At 39.9% G+C, this 25,116-nt stretch overlaps 1 protein-coding gene across 1 annotated transcript in view; it reads left to right on the top strand.

Annotated features, from left to right (window-relative positions):
* Positions 1-25,116, top strand: part of LOC126236022 (uncharacterized) — a 158,650-nt gene that overhangs the window by 12,189 nt on the left and 121,345 nt on the right. Inside the window, exon 3 of the mRNA XM_049945044.1 lies at positions 19,241-19,395. Coding sequence (XP_049801001.1) covers positions 19,241-19,395 — 155 coding nt within the window. The remainder of the gene's footprint in view (positions 1-19,240; positions 19,396-25,116) is intronic.

Genomic DNA, 25,116 nt, shown 5'->3' with positions numbered 1-25,116 from the left:
AGGTGATGGCAGAGCGAGCCCTGCCTCTGCCAGCCAAAGGTTGGCATGCAAGGGTGGCTGTGCCGATGAACGGTGTGGAATGAACCAGATGATGTTGCCGCAGCAGCAAATACAACTGGTCAGCGATGCATAGGCAGGAACAGATGGAATCGAACAAGTGTGGTAACATATGGATCTGTAGATCGGTAGGTAGTTTGGAAGACCACACAGCCCATAGTGTGGCATCAGGCATGGTATGCTTGTTCATGAGCAATCAAAGGCAGCGCCAGAGTCGTGATGGTGTTCATTCCCCCAGGAGCTCCTCGTAGAGAATCTTGATTATCAACTCTTGTGGCGAGCAGGCAAGACGTTCCATTATAGTCTTCTTTCCAAACTCATATTTTGGTGCAGGCAGCGGCGAAAGGAGCAGATCACAAATCAAATGTGAGTGATCATGGAGGTGTGTGACAAGACAGAGAAACTTTGAGTTGTCTTCAGACACATGATGTAACTTGAACAGATGCTCAACGAGAGCGAACCGTGATGCCAGGTTGTCCTCGTATAAGGGCGGAAGCTTTGGTAGGCAGCCAGGATGGGCAACGATGGTGGCTTTGGTGTCTCCTGGGTTAGCACCTGAACTGAGGTTAAGTCAGAGGCCGGCACAGTAGGCCCGGATTTAAACCAGGCGAGCGAATCCATAGTAGTGGCAGCTGGCATAGTTGACTGTGTGTCACGAAAACACGGGTTCGCAGGCACAGACAGTACCTTGGAAACGGGTGGATGGACGGCACATGTGGGGGGGCCTGGAAACTGGACCGTGAGTGCTGGATGGAAATGATGCGCTTCCGGAACAGGGCAAGTGCTGTGGGAGCGGCAGGCAGTTGAGTGACCAGCAACGGGGACCCCTGCAAGTGAGGAGGGCAGCGGGGAGGGTTGAGAACGCCACCCGCATGGAAACTATCTGATGTATAACATGCCTGTAGTGCATGTGGCGGGCCACTGAGGTGAGGTAAGAGGTCTATGTTACGTGAAACACTGAATTGTGCATGTAAATTAGACACAACTGGAACACCACATGCGCGGAACGGTTTCGGCGCGGTTTGTAGTAATGGCGGCTTTGCACACAACCCAACAGTAACTGATGTAGCATGCCGGTGGGTGGTTAAACACGTGTTCGAATGGAGATCACTTTGTTCTTGAAACACTCAATTTGAAGAGACACAGTTCAAAATATTGTTCAGTTCACATTTCATTGTCAGATGGGCATAATCCGGTGACGCGAAGCCTGAGTCCATTGTTCGCTCTAATGGCATGCTTGTTAACCATTGAAAACTAATGAGGTTAGCACACGGCATTGGTTGAGAACACGAATCACTCTGCATAAATGATGAATACACTGTTGGCGAAGAAATGATGAAACTTGGTGTGCGGAGTTGTGCTTTCACATCTTTGAAAAAGGCATTGTTTGGCATGGTCATTGTGTAGTGCATATAACCTGTTGCATAAACATCAGTGCGGAAGATGCAAAACACGAACGAAGTGCGGGGTCACCACTATGGGAATGGGATCGGGAATCGGGATATAGAAAACTTAATTCCCATATATGTCGTAGCTAGTATATATTTACACTTGACACTGTGTCCATACAGAATGAAGTATAACAAAGAACTGACTAAAGTAACGTTAAGATGGAGGCTCGACAGAGCACTTAGAGTTCACAGATATTAAGTTTTGTTGTTGATACAAACTATCAACACCACACATTGTTATACTGGCTGAAAAATGGGAGGTGGAAATTCAACGCTGACTATTGTAAATGATGTAGCTGACAGTTGCACAGTTGGGTTTCACAGTCACTTTCACTGTTCAGGACCCCACAATATTATACAGTTATATGGCCAGTTCACTATTTTTGGTAAGCCTCATTAATAGTTTTCAGGCAAACATCAGCATACTGCTACAATACTTTACCATTGAACATCTATGAGCAGTAAAAACCTAACCACACTGTTCTTGCAGAATAAAACGGTACGTTTGACACTATTGAACAGACACTGTCATTGTTTTAACACATGGCCTATTTGTGTTACACTTATTTCATAGTTAAGTTGATGCTTTGTTGATGATCCAACCAATACAGGTTTATCATCTGAAAATCAGCCATGGACTGTCTCAGGTCCGGAAATCAGCCCTTTATATTTCCTTGCAATAATAGGTGCTGTAACTATACATTATTCAATATTTAAGTTACAGAAATTACAATTAAAACATCACTCATTCAATTAACATGATACACTGGGAAATTTCTCCTTTTTAACAGTTCCTTGTATCACAGAGGTTAGGCCGAGTTATTTGCTTAAATAATGAAATTAACAGATGTAGTTATGCAAACAATGTTTTCAACAAATCTGGTAATTATTTTGGAATTAAATAAGGGCTGGATTTACTTACATGTTTTCGAATATCGCCAAACATACTTTAAGAATGCTAGTAGTTCTTCTTCCAAATGTTTATAATTAGTACCTACAGAATTTATATTTGTTTAAAAGTCAACAATAGAATCCAAGTCACAAAACAATTGCTGATTTCAGCCTATAACAAAAGATATTAACTAGGAATAGTCAAAATAAATTAGAAAATTGAGTACATACACAAAACTAAGCACAAAATTAGATTTGGTGCTATATTTCTTATGACTAAGGGGCAACCTTTCTCTTTTATGAAAATGCACATTATACTCACATATGTTAATGGTAATTAGTTAAAAGTGAAAAAATGAATTTTAAGGAGGCAGATGGCAAAACAAGAGGGGAAGTAAAAAATATTCCAGCTTGCTTTATCCCATCACCCCCCCCCCCCCCCCGCCATTGGATTGACCAGATAGATATTGCAAATGGCTAAGTGGGCAATGCAATGACCACAAGTGACACCAGAAATTGGGTTTAAAATATACACACAAAAAATATTAAATAAGAAATCCTATCAAAAGCTACAATACATATATTTTTCAAATTCTTCTTATACTAACTGGCTGCATGAAAATCCCCTTACAAAATATTTACATACAGTGTATTGTACATTTACATAAAATTTCCACACGTTATACTGTTAACAAAAAATTAGGCATCTTCATCATAAGTGATGTCCTTTTTCGGTAAGCGAAAATTACATTTAAAGATACATATTATTTGATACAAGTCATGTCTTGCTTCAAATAATGAATCCTCATGGGTTGGAATAGACAGAAAATTTCAATTTCTCAAAGTTTAGTATTTTTCACATGCACACTTTCACGCTTTTAATGATCTTTAACACAGTTTCTCACCAAGCTGTCCACATCTTCAACAGGTCCAAGTGGCAGTTAGTAAGGAAACACACTGCCCTCAGTTCCCTTCGAGATGGTTCTCCACCGCCACAGTACTTGTAAAAATTAGACAAAATATCCTACTTTAGTACACTCACTTTAAATTTCAGCTAAGTATAAAAAAGTTTCACACTAATGGCAAATAATAGTCATTACTTCATAAAAAAATATATACACAGTACTCATAACATCACAATAATTAGCACTAAAATTGACTATAGTATGAAAGGTGGGGACTAGTAAAAATTACAATCAAGTACACATTACAGTATAAAACATTACTCTAGGTCATAACTCTGTCTCAAACTGGTTAAACTTGAAAGATTTGTGTTTCTTTCCCATTTGCAAAATCACTGAAATGCGAAATCCTTGTTTGAAATTCACATAATTTATGGACTCATGCTCTTAATGACCAAAATATGTACATTACCTCTAGCAAAAACTAAAGATGTGTAGTAGCATAGACTGATAACCACAGATGTTAAGTCCCATAGTGCTCAGAGCCATTTTGTAGTAGCATAGATTTACTAATCATTACATTATGAAAAAAGAATAGAGTCACCATCATATAACTTAATTACTACTTGAATCAAAATTAAGTGGATAAAAATTGAACCAAATCATTGCCCTACTTCTCCACTCAACTCTGAGTACTACTATCATTCAACCAGAAAATTAAATCATCACAAAATGTTACCAAATAGTTGCCCTGTCAGAATATTCACATCACTCTAGCACCACAGTTAACAGTTAATCGCACCGAGTGAGGTGTGAGGATGATGGTTCCAGCCATCCTGATTTAGGTTTTCCATGATTTCCCTAAATCACTCCAGGCAAATGGTAGGATGGTTCCTTCGAAAAGGCATGGCTGACTTCCTTCCCCATTCTTCCCTAATCCAATGAGACCGATGACCTCGCCATTTGGTCTCCACCGACAAACAACTCAACCGAATCAGTTAATCAGCAAAATTATTTTTCTTCCTTCCCATGTTACCACTTTAAGCTTATAATTTCTCGGAATCCAAAAAAAAAGTTTTCAGATAACCTACGGATCTAATAATGCAGCATTATATGACTTGTACGTCACTTAAATATTACTCTTTCTGTTAAGCTCTCATTCCCAGCTGCAGTGTCATGAATTGCACAATATACACAGTACCCAATATTGCCTAGTTCAAGATTAGATCATCAATGCAGTTACACCACACTTGTTTGTCTGTCAGCTCCATTACTTACATTTCCTACCTCGTTAGCTAGTGGAGTGCATTTGCAAAAAATATCCCTACTGCAGAGACAGGCTCCCTAATCAATAATAGCCTCACTTAACTCATTATTTTATTATTTCATCATTGCTTCATTATCTAATAAATAAACACCTGCTCTGCTTATCAAATGCAAAATTGGTTCTACTGAAAACCACTCCATAGCAACAGATCCTTATGCTTAGGCAAACTTAACTCTCATTACTGATCAGTCAAAATTATCGCTTACAAAATCTATTATGTCACTGTATTCCATTAAATTGCTTCATTTTCTAGCCTGATGGGCAATATACATACAAATCTTGCTTATTCTTCCAAACAATGGAAAATCCAGGATGGAATGTAACAATATTAGAGGAAAAAAGTTGCTACTCACTATATAGTAGACATGCTGATTCACAGGTAGGCACAACAGAAAGCTTTTCATGCTTAAAGCTTTCACCCAATGGCCTTTGTCAACAATAGACCACATATGCACACACACACTCACGCAAACGCTTATTCTTTCCGCACACAGTACTCCAGTCAACTATGTTTAAGGTTGTATTTCCTTAAAGTTAAAAGAGGCTGTACCATGACACACTTCTATAGGTAGATAGTTATCTCCATATACTGATTGCACTGAACACAAAAACTTCTATTATACCACAATTAATATTAAGGCCTAGCACTGAAGATGGTTTTTACTGCATATTGCCTCCGCTGCTGCACCAAATTATACTAATTTCACACATGAGCTGATTACTTCAGATGTTAATTATAGTTTTCAGATAGTCTGCACCTTCTCCTCCACCTATCCTAACACCTTTTATTTTCTGTTTACCTTACCTCTTGTGTTTGACAGAAATTTTTTAACCATGATACGAAGTTACTTTCATCATCTTTCATAAAACCAGAATAAACACAGTATCTCATAGTTTCCTACCAAATACCACTGCTTATCTTCTTATATTGCCTTTTCTAACACAATATAATGCACATAAATAATACTGGAGAAACTTTTTCAAAATATTCCTATACAAAAATATCCTGCTGACAAAATCACTTGAAAGTCAAAGATTGAATGTCTCTGATTCACTTATAAACTACAGATATGGTAGGAGAAGAGTTTGATTGCCTCAAGAAACACGAAAAATGAGACAGACAGCTGGGGTAAGCATTATCAGCACATAATTAATCAAACACGGATTGTTGAACCCCTACTTGCTATTTGCACAAGAAATTAGTCCCAAATATTACATCAGTGCTGAGATTTTGAATCACCAAGAAAATACACTCCATCAGCTGTCCTGCCAATTCCACAGTTAATAGTACCTCTCATTTCACACTGTTTGATAGCTTACCAGTAGCACTAATAATTTTTATTCCAGAAACGTGCATTATGGCTATACCCTCTGTGTTCTTAATAGATCCAAAAATACCTGTGAAATGCCATTTAAATTTCTACCACTGTCCAGTAAACACATAACATGTACACCTTATACACTTGCTGTTATTGCAGGGTGCCACACTTCTTTTTTACTTACCATGTGATCTGCTTCATACAATAAATCCTCATTCATCCTTTCCCTGGAAAAACTATCATCCTGCTTACCAAAACAAGTATCAGACACAGTCAAATGACAGATACCATGTTCCTCTTCCTCATTACCACTCTCATTAAATTCTAACTCTTCATTAGGCCTAACATTATCCTCCTTTATTCTTTCTGTACTCAACACATTGCCATCTTTATCAATTATAAATTCAAATACCTCATCCTCATCACTACTGGATTACTGGATTACTGCTATCATCATTACAACTACTGTCAGAATAGGATCCACTGTTATTATCATTGTCCTCAAATACTTGGCTAATTAGTTGATCCTTGAAACTTCAGGGCAGATTAAAACTGTGTGCCGGACTGATACTCGAACTCAGGACCTATGCCTTTCATGGGCAAGTGCTCTACCATCTGACCTACCCAAGCACAACTCATGCCCCATCCTCACAGCTTTACTTCTGCAAGTACCTCATCTCCTACTTTTCCAAACTTCACAGAAGCTCTCCTGTCAACTTTGCAGAACTAGCACTCCTGGAAGAAAGGATATTGCAGAGACATGGCTTATCCGCAGCCTTGGGGATGTTTCCAGAATGAGATTTTCACCCTGCAGCAGAGTGTGCGCTGATATGAAACTTTCTGGCAGGTTAAAACTGTGTGGGTAGCTCAGATGGTAGAGCACTTGTCCACGAAAGGCAAAGGTCCCGAGTTTGAGTCTCAGTTCTACACACAGTTTTAATCCTCCAGGAAGTTTCATATCAGCACACACTCTGCTGCTGAGTGAAAATCTCATTCTGGAAACATCCCCCAGGCTGTGGCTAAGCCATGTCTCTACAATATCCTTTCTTCCAGGAGTGCTAGTTCTGCAAGGTTCACAGGAGAGCTTCTGTGAAGTTTGGAAAAGTAGGAGACAAGGTACTGGTGGAAATAAAGCTGTGGGGTCTTGATGTGAGTCGTGCTTGGGTAGCTCAGATGGTAGGGCACTTGTCTGCAAAAGGCAAAGGTCTCGAGTTAGAGTCTTGGTCCAGCACACAGTTTTAATCTGCCAGGAAGTTTGTTATCAGCACACACTCTGCCACAGAGTGAAAATCCCATTCTAGTTGATCCTTGTTCCCAATATTAGACCAATCAGACCACAAAGCAAAAGACCTGAATTCCTTATGTTCTCTTAAAAATTTACCATCTGTTTTGCCACTTTGGACATCCTGAGCAACAGCAACATACTCTGTTTCATCACTTAATTCTATTATAGTAACTTCTCCTTTCTTTTTACAAGCTAAACATTGCTACATGCATCATCATACAACATCTCACTAGAATTAGAATTTACACTTGTCTTACTACTATCATTTACATTACCCTTACCTGTGATTATAGCACATTTATACACACATGGCTCTTTATCAGTAGCTGCTCTAGTGTGAGCCAAAACTGGAGTATTATCTAGTTTAAATGGTTTGATCCAGAATTAAAATCATCTCCTCCATTTCTGTTACTTGAATTTCTCCTACCATCATCTTCGAACTAAGCTAAACATTATCTTTGTTCAGTTCCGCCATCCAGTTCTTTGTAAGCCTTACTTGTGTAAAGAGGTGAATAAGTGAACTCCTGATTATAAGGTGTTGTTTGGTGTAACTGACCTGAGCATCCACCTCAGTGGTGACCCCAAGTTGTAACGTCTTCCGTTTTCGCCATTTTACTGTTTCCACGGCCTCCGCGTTGGTTATTTTCATGTGTATTACATCAACACAACATTCGAACAATGGCTTCAGCCCAACGCCTAATGCCGATTTTGTGTTCAACATGCATCGTGTTGCGGGCGATGTACACCCGCCAGGACTGCAACACGATGCCTCTCACTCGACAATTACGCCGATTTCGCCGGACGTTTTTGTGCCTGCAACAATAAGTGAGGTTAGGAGTGTGCATGACTCTGGCTATCAGACACCTTTGTTCCCACCACATGTGCCCTCCCTCATCGACGGTGCAGTTACCTCTTACGGATCTCCGTGCAGTGCGGGATCCATGCCGATTTCTGCAAATGCTTCATTGGATAACCTACCACCACCAGGACAATGGTTTGCCATGCCGCAATCCGTGCAGTACCACGCAGATTCCTGCCACGTGGCCGGAACTGTTTTCTTCACAGGTCAACCTCCTCAGCATCCGACCATGCTTGCGCCTGCCTCAGTTCAGCATCAGCACATGCCTTCCTGCTTCACTACCTCGGCCTGCAACATGAACAATAGCTTGTTATCTGTGCCTGACCTCCATCTCCGTCCTACTGCTATGCCTCAGTGTTTTGTGTCACGACATTCACCTTATCCGCACACCGTTTTGAGTGAAGTGACTATGAACAGTGAACATTCACACATTCCGCCCGACGTTCGACATCATTTTCCTCTCTGTGCTTCTGGACAGCCCACACCTCCGCAGCCTCCCTGCAACTCAGGAGGCTCCAACTCTGATCGTATGTTGAGTTTTCCGTGGAATGTCACACATTTTCAAACTTTGAACTTTTTCTCACCTGTCGCCCCCATGCCGGCTCCAGTCGAGCTTCCGCTATCGTTCTCAGCACATCTCGGTGCCTCATCTGTGTCGGTCTTCCGCGACACATCCATCCGAACACATCCACAACGTGTCGAACTTCCGCAACCGCAATTGACACATTACGGTGTCTCACCCCCATCGGCCTTCCGCGTCGCGACAGATCGCACTCAACCACAACATGTCACCTTCACACTGCCACCCCACCAGCCATCATCACCATATACCATGGAGACACACTCTCCTGGATTTCTGCAGCAACAGCAGCTCGTCTCAGGCAGTGCCCGATGAATTCAACTCAACCTGTTCTTCCGAACATTCTACAATGCTTACTGATGCTGCCGCCGTTCAATCCCGACAGGGAAACAACCTGGTTCAAAATTGTGGATGAAGTGTTCAACCATTTCAAACTCGATGAATCAAGCAGATTTCTGTGCCTTATCACCCACCTGCATGACCAGGAGGACTTGATTGCTGACCTGGTCGATGCCCCGGACTCCGCTACCTGGTACACACTAGCCAAAAAGACAGTTCTACGTTGGCTTGCGTGCTCAACTGAGACAGCAATACGGCAAGTGCTCCACATCAAGCAACTAGCAACGACAAACCTTCACAACTCTGGAGACAGCTGCGGCCCCAGGTCAGCGATGATCTACTCTCTGACACAGCTCTCCTCACCATCTGGTCAGATAAACTACCTCTTCATATCCGCTTTGCTCTGGCTCAGAGGTCTCCCGAACTTGTTGAGCAACAAATGGCAATTGCTGACAAACTACATGATGTGTCACTGCTCTATTTCGCCAGCCACTGCCTACCTGGCAAGTGTCATGTTCAGGCTCCTCGTCCCGTGGTCGGACGCAGCTGGGGCTGCAATCTACCGACTGTTCTGCTTTCCCCGGGACACAGTAAACAAGCAGCTGGAACGTCAACGGCTCTGCCCTCAGTCATGCCCCCTCCTCCAACCAAACCAGCTGTGGCCACTGAACCTCAACCACCGCCTCTGGCAACGAACTTTCCGCAGGAAATGCAACCGCACTACCCATACTGTTACTTCCACACACGGTTGGTGAGGCGGCACGGAACTGCAGACCACCCTGCTGCTTCCCAAATACCAATCACAGGTTGGTCTGGGTGCCGCCTCCTGTGCACATGACAGGCGCCTCCCAGTGCTCTTTTCTGTCCGGGAACAATCGGATAATTACAGACAACTTTATATTAAAGACATTTTGTCGGGATACTTTTTCCTAATGGACACAGGCGCCAATATTTCGCTGCTGCCTACGTCCTTAGTGTCATTGAACATCCGCCCTCATCATACTTCACTGCAAGCTGTGAATTCAACTAAACTACAATGCTCGGGTTCAACTTCCCACGTCGTCTCACTCTGCACAAACTTTTTTAGTGTGCAATATTGAGGAACCTATACTAGGCATTGACTTCTTGCGACACCACAAACTTTCACCAGACCTAGTGCAAAACACCGTGTTTCATCACCCATCCAAAACTCACTTCCCCTGTGCTCCGTCGAGCAGAACCCCCCCCCCCCCCCCCACTCCCTAGCACAGCAGCATTTGACACTCGGCTGGACACGAGTGCGCATGTGCGAGATGCGTGTCGCATGTTCCTGAACTGACAGCTCCTACCGTTCCCCTCATGGACAGCACCTCAAACTATGCAACTTCGGCTCCTGCACACTGCTGTGCAACTGCCACTGACAACGCAAACAGTGCATTCATGCCTAGTGCTTCGCCAGCTACCATGCTACAGGCTGTGCCCTCGGACAATGGACTCACTAACGCTTCACGAGCTCTACCGAGCTCACCTGACCACGGTGCCACTGCTTTGGACCGGCGGCCATCTTGTTACGTTGACTCGTGGGACACTTCACCGCCTCGGCTCCCGTCGGATTCGCCGAGTGGCTCTGAACTCCATGACCTCGCCTCGCCTGCCCCACCCGCCACACATTGTACACAAACCACCTCCCGTGCCGCCGTCGACATTTCCGTCATCACCAACGGCACGGTTCATAAGCTTCACCTCATGCCAGGCCCCCCAATCTCCAGTAAACCACGTTGAATTTGTCTCGAGTGCCTCTCCGACCTAAAAAGGCAGATTTCTGAACAGCTCCGGCGTGATCGAACCCTCTGCCAACAGCTGGTCTACACCCATTCATATGACACCCAAGAAAGACAGGTCCCGGTGCATGTGCGGAGACTACCGTTGAACTGATATTTCCAAAACTCTCTGAGAGAGAGATTGGTAGCTTCAGTCAACTTAAAGCCATGCTCAAAGAGTGCTTTAGTGTAAGCTTCTTAAAGTGAGCAATAATCTGCTGGTTCATTGGCTGGTGCAATGGAGTGATGTTGGGAGGCAGAAATTGGATCTGGATGAACTGAAATTCTTCAAGGAGATGGTCTTGTAGGTCTGGAGAAGGTGCAGGGCATTGTGCATAACAAACAAGACATGGCGGGGCAGATTCATCTCAAGCAAATATTTTTTCACCAAAGGACCAGACACTTCATTGATCCAATCGCAAAAAGATCACATGTCATCCAAAACTTATTGTTGGACCACGTCATTACATTTAACTTGCTCTTCTGGCTTGTGACCAAGCAATGCATTCTCCTCTGCTGTTATAAAGGTACACTTCAGTATCTTTTTCCAGAACAGATCTGTCTTTCTACAATTAAAAACCTGTTGCTGCATATAACCCTCAGAATCTACGTGCGTCTTTAAGTTCTCTGCTACCTTTGTGTTGGAACTGGCAGCTATGCCATGCCTCACAATGCTGTGGATGCTGGTTCTTCTCCTAAACTTCTTGAACCACCCACAGCTTCCCTTAATGTTTCTTTTGCCACTAATGATCCTGGTGGCTTCTTAACAAGGTCAGAAGAAATCATTTTTGCCTTCTCACAAATGATGCTCTCATTAAGAATGTTGCCTTGCAATTGCTTTTCATTTATCCATATAAGGAGCAACCTTTCAACATCGTTCAGAATATGAAACTGTTGTTTAGATACTCGTCACTCCCTTCAAAACATCTTTCTCCTTAATCTTGTCCTTGTTCTTGAGGACAGTGAAAATAATTATTATAGATTTGATTGTTTGTGCATGCTAAATCAGCAATGCTCACTCCATGTTAATGTTTTTCAATGAATTTACGTTTCATTTCTGAGGTTATTCTCTTTCTCTTATCCTTGTCTTCTTGTGGCTTAATCTTTGGGATTATTTCTACGAAGGTTAGTAATATCCAAGACTATCCAAGAATACCATATGCAAACAAAAAATGTGAGTGTAATCATAATAAGGAAGCAGTTGAACCAAAACAGAACGACATTAAAACGAAAAAAAGTGGGAATGCAAATAGTGCTGGAAAAAATTACTTAACAGTTGTTCACCAAAAATTACTTAACAGTTGTTCACCAAAATATATGTTCCCTAGCAAATAAGACCCAACAGCTAGAAGTGGAGCTGGAGTCTACAGAGTGCTCAGTTGTTTGTCTCACTGAGCATTGGTGCAATGAGGCTGAAATTAATCAGTTAGTCTTGCAGTCTTATAATTTAGCATGTGCATACTGTAGGACTTCTATGAAGTGTGGAGGGTGTTGTATTTACGTAAAACAAAATTATCAGTATAAGACCAGAAGCGATTTATGTGTAATCAGTGAAGAGCAACATTTTGAACTGGCAGCAGTTGAAATCAGGGACCAATACAGGTGTAGGAATTTGATTATCTTATGTATATACAGATCTCCTAGTGGAGACTTCAATATCTTTTTCTCCAAACTTAATCATGTTCTTAACAAGATATCCACTCCAAAGAACCACATTCTCATATGTGGAGACCTAAATGTTGATAAACTGAATCCTGATTCTACATGGGACTCATTACAAAGTCTTGCTCAAAGTTTCAATTTAGTTCCAATGGTTAACAGTGCAACCAGAATAACAAAATACTCAAAGACAGCTGTTGATCAGGTATTAACAGATTTAGGCAAAGATAACTGTGAGGTGGTGGTAGCAGAGCTAGGATTATCTGATCACTCAGCTCAAATCATTAATATAAAAGTGGCTCCAGAAGAAACAAAGAAAATGCATATTTACAGACGAATTTTTTCTAAAAAAAATAGACATGAGTTTGCCAAACAGATAGCAGGACAAACATGGGACTCAGTATACTCAGAAGTAGGTGCAAATGAAAAATTCAAAAATTTCATGACATTGTTTAAATTAAATTTTGAAGAAACATTTCCTAAAGTATTATGTCCATTATCAACAGCAGGAAAAAGCAAGTGGGTCACAAAAGGAATCAAAAAATCATCTGAAACACTGAAGTACCTGAGCTCCATTAAACACAGCCAAACTAATCCTGCTTTCTCACTCTTTTATAAAAAAATATAGGAAAACATATAGGTAAATATTGCTTGCAGCAAAGAGAGCTCATAACTCCAAAATAGTGCACTCTGCTGAAAACAAAAATAAGGCAGTATGGAAGATTGTGAAGCAGGAAACTGGTACCAGGAAAATAAATCTGTCAAACTTGAAAATCAAAGAGGAGGGGACTCTAATAAAAGAGCCAATATATTTGGCAAACTATATAAATGATTATTTTAGTAGCATAGGAATAAAATTACAGGAAAATTTTCTAACAGCCCCTCTGGTCAAAAAGCCAAATAATGGTGTATCACACTCAATGGTGTTATTCCCTACAACATAGGAAGAAGTCTATAAAGCAGTCAGCAAACTGAGAAACAAAAACTCAGCTGGTCTGGATGAAGTCCCCATTTTTATAATTAAGGACTGTATCAAGAGCCTACTTCCACCTTTAGTTGATATTATAAATCAATCTTTCAAGCAGGGCTACTTTCCAGACTATTTAAAATATGTGAAATTACTACCTCTCTTCAAAAAAGGTGATGCAGGACTAATTGAAAATTATAGGCCAATTTCTCTACTATCATGCTTTGCAAAAATATTAGAAACTATTATGAAAGATAGGCTAATGAATTATTTAAATAAATACAACTTACTATCTGTTGACCAGTTTGGATTTCAATCAGGGAAAAGCACAGAATCAGCAACAGCACACCTCACAAAACACATTCTAGACGCATTAGATAAAGGGAACTACACAACAGGTATATTTCTTGATCTAACTAAAGCGTTTGATACAGTAGACCACAACATATTGTTAAATAAGTTAGATGAACTTGAAATAAGGGGACTTATGAACAAATGGTTCCAGTCATATCTAAAAAATAGAAGACAGATAACTGAAATCTCACATATTTCAAGTTGCTCAAACTATATTGTAAAGTATACTTCAGACCCAAATTATGTAAATATAGGTGTCCCACAGGGTAGTGTCCTTGGCCCAGTACTATTCCTCGTTTACATAAACGACTTCCCACAGAGCATCAAGCATGGACAAACAATATTGTTAGCAGATGACTCAAATGTTCTAATCAGTGACAAATCACCAGATGCACTAAAAGAAAAAGCCTAACAAACACTAAACAGTGTATGTGAGTGGGCATCCAATAATAAACTAACACTAAATCTTAAAAAAAAAAACAAACGCTGTTAACTTCTATGTCTGCAAAAAACCACACTATAACAACTTTAAGTTAAACAATGAAACTATAGAATGTGTAGACCACACAAAATTTCTTGGTATGCATGTTGACAGTCAGTTAAAATGGGAAGAACATATTAAAATACTTAGTAACAGAATCGCTACAGCATGCTATGCTCTGAGAATTCTGACTGCAGTTTGTGATACTACATGTGTCAGATCTGTATATTTTTCTTATATCCACTCTGTTATTACCTATGGAATAATATTTTGGGGAGTCAACAGTAAAAATATTCAAATAGTTTTCAAATTACAGAAAAGAGCAATTCGTATAATAACCAAGAGTGGCAGTAGGGCTCACTGCCTTGAACATTTCCAAAAGCTGGAAATCCTAACTGTCCCCTGTGAATACATTTTTCAAAGTGTTATGTATGTAAAAAAAAATATTGACTTCTATATGAAAAATTCTTTAGTACACAGCTATGAAACTAGAAACCAATACAATCTGCATCCAGAGAGGAAAAATAAAGTTAAAACTCAGCAGAGCTTGTTGTACAATGCTGTTAAATTATATAATAAATTACCCCAAAAAATAAAAGATATTGACACAATCGGACAGTTCAAAACAAAACTAAATTTTTTTTTAAATAAAAGTTATTACGCAGTAATGGACTATCTGAATTAAAACATGTAGTGTAATTAAAGTAGCCTCCATTGTAATACATGAGGAAATCAAAAATTGTATAAGAAAATTACAAATTACACAAGGATATAAAACTAACTTAAGATACCTCAAAAATGTGTGTAAATACAAATTTTATGTGTATAATTGTAGGTATATTGTATTGTATATGATTTTGCTGACGAAATCCACACAATGTAAATTGTTACATGGATTAATAAAGAAATCAATCAATCAAAAAAAAAAAATATCTGCACACAGAAAAACACTGTGTGAATACAAGTTTAGAAAACTGTGTGACCACTAGCTGCACTAAGATCATAGCAGAAAGAGCACTAAAACCAGACTGCAGTATGTGCTAAAGACATTGTTCATATGCCACTGCTGACAACGAAAGGTGTTCACATTGTTGAAAATTTCCCCCACCACACAGAATGGCTGGTGACATCACACTAAATCATCATCACTCATTATGTGAAACATCACTCATTAAGTGAGTCACTTTTTACAATTTGTTTTGCTCATTATGCGAATTGTGCACTATGGGAAGTGCTCATTAAGTGAGGTTCAACTGTATAGGAATATTGTCCACATGTTTTAAAGTGAAACACCCATATAAAACTAATCATAGAAAAGGCAGATGCCATACTGAGAGTACTTGGAAGAATTCTCAGGAAGTATGGTTCAACCACAAGTGAGATACCTTACAAACTTTCCATTTGACTGGGTCTTTATTATTGCTCCTCAGTCAGGGACTCTTACCAGACAGGACTAATAGAGTAAACAGAGAATAATCAAGGATAAAGCAGCACATTTCATCATAGATTTGTTTAGTAAGTGTGAAAGTGTAACACAGGTGCTCATACAAATCCAATGGCAAAAACTACCAGGGACATACTGTATATGACAGTGTGGAGGTTCTAAGAGTGTACAGAGCGTGTTCCATAAGTAATGCGACCAATTTTTTTCTGTCACAATGGTACACCACAGCATGTTGTAACTGGCTGGGCTAAGTGGAGGGGTGTGTTAGCTTCAAAATGCTCTTTGCCTCATTCAGCTGTGAGCTGCCAGAGAGTCAGGACATGCATTTCCATCAACCCCATTTTGAGTTTATGTAACATGGTGCAATGGATCATTCTGTAGAGCAACGGTACGCTATCAAGTTTTTCATTAAAGTTGGGAAGTCCGCCACTGAAACGTTTCCATTACTTCGGCATGCCTTTGGGAATGATTGCTTGTCCAAATCACAAGTTTTCTGATGGCGCAAGTCATTCATGGAGGGCCGAGAGGAGATCATTGATGAACCTTGCAGTGGATGGCCATCAACCGCACGAGTCGGCAAAAATGTGACGCATGTGCATGATTGTTTGAATTCTGACAGATGGCTGAGCCTTCAATTGATAGCACAAACTCTAAACATGTCAAAAACAACCGTTTTCCGCACTGTGACTGAAGATTTGAATATGAGAAAGGTGTGTGTCAAACATGTCCCAAAAGTGTTGGCTAACGAATACAAGCACATGCGAGTGCTTCGGTGCTGAGAAATGTTGGAAATGTGTGAAAATGATCCTCATTTTTTAAACTGAGTTATCATTGGTGATGAGTCGTGGATTTTTGAATATGACCCCGAGACAAAAAGGCAGAGTTCAGAGTGGCACACCCCATCGTCACCCCATCCCATGAAGGCACGCATGAGCAAGTCCAGGATCAAAACCATGCTCATTGACTTCTTTGACATCAGAGGCATTGTCCACCATGAATTCATACCTACCGGGACTACAGTGAACTCAGCTTTCTACTTGGAAGTGCTCAAAAGACTGAAAAGGAGGGTCTCGCACTGCTGAAGCAACGTCAAGGACACATGGGAAGTTCACTACAACAAAGTGCCGAGTCACAGTGCCTTCATTGTCAATGACTTCTTGGCCAGGACCAAGACCCCATTGGTTCCCCAGCCTCCCTACGGTCCTGACCTGGCTCCTGCTGAATTTTTTTTGTTTCCTCAGTTAAAAGGAGTCATTAAAGGAAAAAATTGGGACACGATTGAAAGCATCCAGGCGCATGTTACATCAGCTCTAAAGGACATTCTGGAAAAGGCACTCCAAGATGCCTTCCAGGCATGGAAACACCGCCTCCAGAAGTGTATCAACACAAGATGGTGCTATTTTGAAAATTTTTGATTATTTGTATGAATATATTCAATAAATGATTTTTTATGAATTTGGTCGCATTACTTATGGAACGCACCTTGTACATTCCTAGAAGAGTCAACCAATATATTTATTCCTCGTTCAGTATATTTATTCCTCATTCTTCTGTGTAGAAATGTTTGAATACACAATACAGCATTTTGACATTCATATTACTATTCTCAATATTTCCCTCATGCTCTTTGGGCCAAAGATGCTCATTGTCATGGCCATCTAGATAAGTTACTGTACTATCAAACTGAGAGAAATAAAAAATAATAAACTGTAAATTAATGAAAATACTGTAAAGTAAATTCTGCAACAAATGTAAATTGTAAAGAACTCCAAATCTGGCTAGTCTATAAAAAACTGCGTAATTACTGTGCCAAGTTTTATTTTCTGCTACATTTTTATAAAATCTGATATTTTATTGTGTGTAAATATATTAATTTCTTATTCACATGGGACTTTTTGTCATCACATAAAATAGATGACAAGTCTCCTATTTATGGTTCACCTTCATAGCAAATTTTCTACATTGTCTCAAAATGTAATGGACAGATAATTGTACAGCACAAACAGCACACATTGTGACTGGTCCTCTAAGTAGAGGGAATTAGTGAATCAGGATGGGAGCTACAAGGATTTTATTTTCCCTCTGTGGGCAGAAGGAGTTATTCCTTGGATGAATAATATACTTCCAATTACTGTAGATTACCTTCCAGTTGCTCATTCTCCCAAAGACATATGACCCATCCCCCAACATCACAGTCACTGCATGTAAGAAGGAAGGTTATTGTTTATTGTCTACTCATTGAATAGCAGAAGCATTAAGTCTTTGACAAGCACACAAAAGAGAGAGAAAGAAAGAAAATAAAAAGAAAGACTTTTCCTTTTGTGCATGCCTGTTGACATTTCAACACTTCTACTATTCAATGTGTGGTCTCCCTTACTTCTAAAGTTTAACATTCTGCCAGAACTTTCCCACTATATTTATTGCATATTGTCTCATTGATAATGAGATTGTTAGAGATGGATCAAAAGCCATTTTGTATGCAAAAGATTCGCCCTGGAATTTGTCTTAAACAAGTTTAAGAAATCCTAAATTTTAATTTGAAGAGGCAGTGTCCTCTTTGTCATCCTTGCTTGTGGCTCCTAAATCAGGTATGATATAACCACCAACTTATGCAGTTTACTGAATGTATAGACTTTCACCCTTGTTTTTCTAGTATTTTATACCTCTGTGGTTATTTTTGTTACAATTGTACCTTGATGAGGTATGCTAGTCTCTCTGTGTGAATCTTCTCAATGATGTCAAGTTTCTTTCTCAACAAATTGAATAAGTATATTTCTATCATGGCTAAGTTTCTGAAAAGTATCCTTTAAAGAGTAAATATTAGTGTTAAATGTGAATTCTGGTACAGTTAGGTAAGTTAAGGACATTCTGTTAAACATATTATTAAAATATTATGGTATATAAACATTTCTGTTGTATCAACAACGTGGGAAAAGGCAGACAGCTACTTACTGTAAAGAAGACATGTCAAGTTGCAGACAGGGATGATTAAAAGACACTCACATATAGCTTTCAGCCACAGCTTTCATCAGTAAAGAGAGACACATACAACATTCACACACACACATACAAGCAAGCACACCAGATGCACACGTGACCACCAACTCCAGCATCTCAGGCCGGAATGCAGTCTTCATCTCTCTCCCCACCCATACACTACTATACCATCCCCTTTCCGACCCCCTCCAGATTGCTGCTTGCATCCCAAATGACATTGCATTCTGGCCTGAGATGCTGAAGTTGGCAGTTGTGTATGCATCAGTTGAGCTTGCTTGTGTGTGCATGTGAATGTTCTGTGTGTGTGTTGCTCTTTACTGATAAAGGCTGTGGCCAAAAGCTGTAAGTGAGTGTCTTAATTGTGTCTGTCTGTAACTTGACATGTCTTCTTTATGGTAAGTAGCAATCCATTTTTTCCTACATTGTTGGTATTCCTAGCTGGAGTTTCCATTGTTTGATTTCTGTGGGACAGTTTCATTTAATAACATAAAATGTATTTTAGGAGCTTGCATGTTTCATGAAATTCTAGGTAGTGCTGTGGGAAGAAGATGAAGACAAAAGATTGCTTCTGGAGAGAGAAATGGAAGAAAACTGGCACTTAGGCCCAGTAGTGGTGCTAGACTCATTACAGGGTGCTTTGTTCACTGCCTGTCTTGTAATTGTATTACAGTTCCCAGACACAAGGTGAGATTCTTGAAATTATTAAACTCTTTTTATTATCCCCACCAGAAAGCAACATGGAAAATATGATAATCAGCTTTTGGCTGAGAATTCCAGTGGTGTGGTGCTCCATGTTTTATCCCAAGCACAGTATGCGCAAATGTCAAGGACAGTGTCACTGGTCATGATTCATGAATAAGAAGATCTGTAATTCTCTCACCAGTGCTTCATTGAGCAAATATGCTCTCGTTCCTACTCATTTGCCCAGCCCAGCCGATGCTTACAAACTTAAGTATATGTTGGTATTATTCATTGTATGGATTGTGTCATCACTGTTAATGGATATTTTGCAAGAGACTTGGGTTTTCTTGGTATTTTCTTTCACTGGATTGTGACCCAGCTTATGACAACATCAAAGTTGCTCTTTTATCTTTAAACAGATAAATCTTTTTCATTCTGTAGTCTTAATGATGTGACTCTCATTTCTAATCTTCCACTCCCATCTAACCTCCCACAACATCTCTCTCTTTCCTCCCAGAGGAAGGAACTAATAGTTCCAAAAGCTAAAAGCTAGGATGTTTTCTTGTACTTTTATCTACATCTACATACTATGTACTCCACAGGCCAGCTTATGGTGTATGGCAGAGGGTACCACATACCTCTATTAGTCTTTCTTATTCCACACACAAATGAAACAAGGGAAATTAGTCTTGTCGAGTATTCATTTTATTGATGTGTATTAACAGTTTTGTGCAAGTGATTCTTTCTAAAACAGTGTTGATTCATGGACATGAGATTTTTCGTATCGGGGACCTTCATTATATTCAAACTGACGAAATGTTCAAGAATTCTGCAGCAAACTGATGTTAAGGATATGTGTGTAATTTTGTGGGTCCATTCTTTCACAGAAGGCACCTGTAATTTGCACTGGATGAGAGACACCAAATAATTGCAAGCTAATTAAGGGGCCAATGCTGTAAACTACTCTTTGTAAAACCGAATTGGGATTTCATCCAGACCTGGAAACTAATTTTTTTTCAACTCTTTCAATTGCTTCACAGTGCCAGGGATGGCAATTTCTATGTAGTCCATATGGGAGTCTGTGTGATGATCAAATGGTGACCTGTCTGTATGATGCCCCTACACAAATGATTTTTTAAATACAAAAATGAAAACTTTAGCTTCTCATTTACTGCCTTCTATTGTTACACCAGGCTGGTCAACAAGTGAGTGGATAGATGTGTTGGCACATGTACTGATTTCTAGTAGAACCAGAATTTTCTTGGGATTGTTGGCAAGATCCTTCACTAAGATATGACAGTGGAAGTTTCTAACACATGAAGTACTCTGGTTTTTGTGTAATTTATCCCACCACTTAGTGCACAAGGAGTACTCCAAAAAGTAAAATATTAAGCCTGTGGACCCAGGCACTGCCAGGTGGGGAGATGCCAAATACACCCACTGTTAGACAACAGAAGAACAGCTGTACCTAAAATACATCAGTGAGGAAGGGGGACCTCTATTTTAGGACAAACAACCAGTCTACTCCCTGTTCATAGAAATTTTTCATTGCATAAATTACCATACACATTTGGGATCAGGATGGGAAAATGGTAATCTTAGGAAAATCCTATACAGTCTAGGAAGACTCCGTGCCAAAAATATAAGCCAAGAAAAGTATATTCATCCAATTTAACAAAACTTAATAAGAAAAAAAAATGACAAAAGTGTAAGTATAAATCTGAACTGAAATTTCAATCAGAAATATTCACTCAGACAATATAAACTAAGCTGATGTAACTGGGCAATGTTTCCTATTACCTGTATGACTTACCCGAATTTGATGAGGCTGTCACAGACATGAACAAATTCTAGCTCTTACTCCAAGCTTATGCAGTTATTAAATGAAAACACACTAATGGCTGTTACATTTAGTGCCTCACCGATGTGCTGCAACAGTGGTGGTGATGGCAGGCTGCTGTGTGCGAAGTGTCTTGTATCTGTCAACCTAATACCACTATGCTGGTCTCTAACTGAATTCAGTTAAAAACTTCCCTCAGTTTCCATGAAGCAGAAGACTGTATGTGTCCCTAGGTTAAGACAAAATGGCTCTGTACTCTTGCCAAGGCTGGGTGATGTGCACAATATTGCCCTCAAAGTTCTCACAGGAACGTTAACTATAATGGCTCATCTTGTTTCCTCCAATTCAATCAGCATCCAAGTTTTTGTTATTGCATTTAATTTGTACCAGGTGTCTTTGCACAAGGAGCCAATGTGCTATTCATGACAGGATCACATGATCTGTGTGTTTACTAAAACTGCAATAGGGTTTTTTCTACCTGCCTTAGAAATATGCAGAGACAAGGGCCCAGACCATTGTCATCTTAAATTGGCTCACTGCTCTGAGGGTCAGTTTTTTATGCCTCTCTAATGTTTGTGCCCACTGCTCGTTGCACTGCTCATGATGTCCAAAGTATGGTATGTGCCATGCCAGTTGAATTGGCATGTCATAGAGAATCACATGTAAGGTGGTAAAATCTCCTGTCACCTTACAAGTTGTTGTATGCTTCAAAAATTGATCTTTTTGCAGACATGTGGATTTCTACTAATGTTTGCCTGTAAACATTCCCACATTCTTTTTTGACCCAAGAGTACAACAATCTGTGCCTCCTTGGCATTTTTTGAATTTTGTTATTAAAGCAAGGCAGGTCTTTTCCATCTTTCATCCACGTACTCGGCACATAATCCTTCATAGAATGGTTTACAATCAGTTTAAACTTCATGCATAATTCTTCTACTCCCATCACATTAGAACTAAATGATTTCCATTCGCTGACTAATCCAGTGACTCCATAGGCACTCCAGTCTATTCTTGTTATGTTAAAGTAACCTCCAACTAATATTGAATACTCTGGGTATTTCTGCACTAATGAGTGTTTACTTTTTTTGATGATTCTACAACTGTTACAGCAGAATTGAGTGGCCAGTAAAAACATAGTGATTAATTTAAGTTCACTTAGGCCAGTCAAGTACTTCTGAAAATGTTTTCTGAAATATGTCTGGAGAAGCTAGCTCAAGAACCCATATGCAATGAAAATATTCAAGGCTTTGTCATGTCAAACAGGCCCAACCTTATCACTAGTGTCATTATAGAGACAGAGATTAGTAATCATGATGTCATCATGCCAATTATGGTTACCAATGTAATAAAACCATCAAGAAGGATAGGAGAGTATTTTCTATAGAAAGAGCAGATAAGTAGTTGTTGACATCCCACTTGGAAAATGAATGGACATCATTTAGTTCCATCATGATGGATATAGAGGAAATGAGGACAAAGTTTAAGTGGATTGTAAATCCTACGTGGAGAAGTAGGCGCTGAGTAAATGGCTTAAGGGTGGAGAAGACCTGCTGCGGTTTAATATCAAAATTGGGAAACTGGTGAGGAAGCAAGACGGTTACACTCTCAGTTCAAAAAATAATGCACAAATGATGACAGGCAAAAGTTAGTAGAAATGCATGCATCTGTAAGAAGTATTGTGTGTGAAGCATTCATCTGTCACCATCATACCTTAGCAAAATATCTTTCCAAGAACCTGTGAAAGTTCTGGTACTATGTAAAATCACAAAGTGAGTGGCAGGCCTCTATCCAGTCACTTGTTGATGAGTCTGGTGAGGCAATAGTAGACAGAAAAAGAAAGGCTGAAGTTTTAAATCTCATATTTAAGAAAGCACTCACACAGGGGCTCACACAAACATATCATTATTTGACCATTGTACAGACTCTCATATGGAGGGCATAGTAATTGGCATCTCTGGCATTGAGAAACAGCTGAAACAGTTGTAAACAAATAAATCCCCAGCTTCCAATAGAGTCCCAATTCAGTTTCATAAAGAGTACTGTATCACAAAATTCTTGAACATATTTCGAGTTTGAATATAATAAATTTCCCTGAAACTGAGGAGCTTATGTGCATGAATCAGTACGGTTTTACAAAGCTTCACTTATGCGAGACTCAGCTTGCCCTTTTCTTATAAGATATACTGTGAACTATGGATGAAGAGCAACAGACAGATTCCATATTTCTGAAAAGAATTTGCACAGGGTCCAACTGCTGACTGTTAATGAAGGTATGAGCATATGGAATATTTTCCCAGAAATGCGAGTAACATGAAGACTGCTTAAGTAATAGAAACCAGTAAGTTGCCCTTGATGGCCAGTGTTTATCAGAGATGAGGATACTGTCAGGAGCACTCCAGGGAAGTGTGATAGGACCACTGCTATTCTCTATATACATAAATGATTTGGTGGACAGGGTGGGCAGCATTCAGCGGTTGTTTGGTGATGATACTTTGGAGTAAGGTAATGTGTTGTCATTGACTGACTGTTGGAGGATACAAGATGACTTGGACAAAATTTCTGGTTGGTGTGATGAATGGCAGGTGGCTCTAAATGTTGAAAAATGCAAGTTAAAGTGGATGAGTAGGAAAAACAAACCTGTAATGTTCAGATACAGCATTAGTAGTGTCTTACTTGACATGGTCACATCACTTAAATGTCTAGGCATAAGACTGGAAAACGATGTGTGAGGATTGTGGTAGAGAAAGTGAATAGTCAAAATCAGTTTATTTACAGAACTTTGGGGAATTGTGGTTCATCTGTGAAGGAGATTGCTTGTAGGACAATGGTGCAACCTGTTCTTGAGTACTGCTTGAGTGTTTGCGAATAATACATGGTTGGATTAAAGGAAGACATCAAAACAGTTTGGAGGTGGGCATCTAGATTTGTAACCAATAGGTTCGAATGACGTGGAAGTATTGTGGAGATCATTTGGGAACTCAAATGTGAATTTCCGTAGGGAAGGCAACATTCTTTTTGAGGAACACTAAAAGAGAATTTAGAGAACCAGAATTTGAAGCTGATTGCAGATTGATTCTACTGCTGCCAACATACATTTCACCTAAGGACCATGAAGAAAAGATACAAATATTAGGGTTCATATGGAGGCATATAGGCAGTCATTTTTCCCTTGCTCTATTGCAAGTTGAACAGGATGGAAATGACTAGCAATAGTACATCTGCCATGCACTGTACATTGGTTTGTGGAGTATGTATGTAGATGTAGATATATAGATACAGATATATCCTTCACCAGAACAGTGGCCTCCAGTTTCTCATCGACACCAATACCCAGGGTTTACACATTGCCACCTTCACTTTCCCTACTAATGATGGTCACCCTGCAGCTTCAGCTGAAGCCCACCAGTGACTCTGTCATTACTGTTCACAGTCCGACGACTCAACCTGGGATTTTCCATGCCATTCACTTGGGTGCTCATTATTGCTGACTTGAGCAAATTGGTTCTTGGCACCAATTTTTATTGGGCCTTCCACCTTGTTCCCTCACTGCACATGGGCGAGTTAGCACACTTGCATTCAGATGTTCTGCCAAGAGAATCTGTGATTTTGTCACCATAACAATGTGTCATGATAGCATCAACCTACGACCATGTCATGCAGTTCAACCATCTGCCACCAATTAATACCTGTGACAATGTGTTGATTAGATCAATTGCATTATGGGCCTCCAAGAACTCCACTTGGACTGTCATGAAACACAGATTCAACTCCAGAATGACAATGGAATTCTTCATTATTACTTCCACATGGCTGAGGATGAACTTTCTGTGATACATCACCTTCATGACCATCCCCATTCCTCACCTCCGTCCACTATCCATGGG

Source organism: Schistocerca nitens, chromosome 2 (assembly GCF_023898315.1).
Source record: "Schistocerca nitens isolate TAMUIC-IGC-003100 chromosome 2, iqSchNite1.1, whole genome shotgun sequence".
Lineage (NCBI taxonomy): Eukaryota > Metazoa > Arthropoda > Insecta > Orthoptera > Acrididae > Schistocerca > Schistocerca nitens.
The sequence above is the reverse complement of the archived record's forward strand: the minus strand, read 5'-3'. Positions and strand labels throughout refer to the sequence as shown.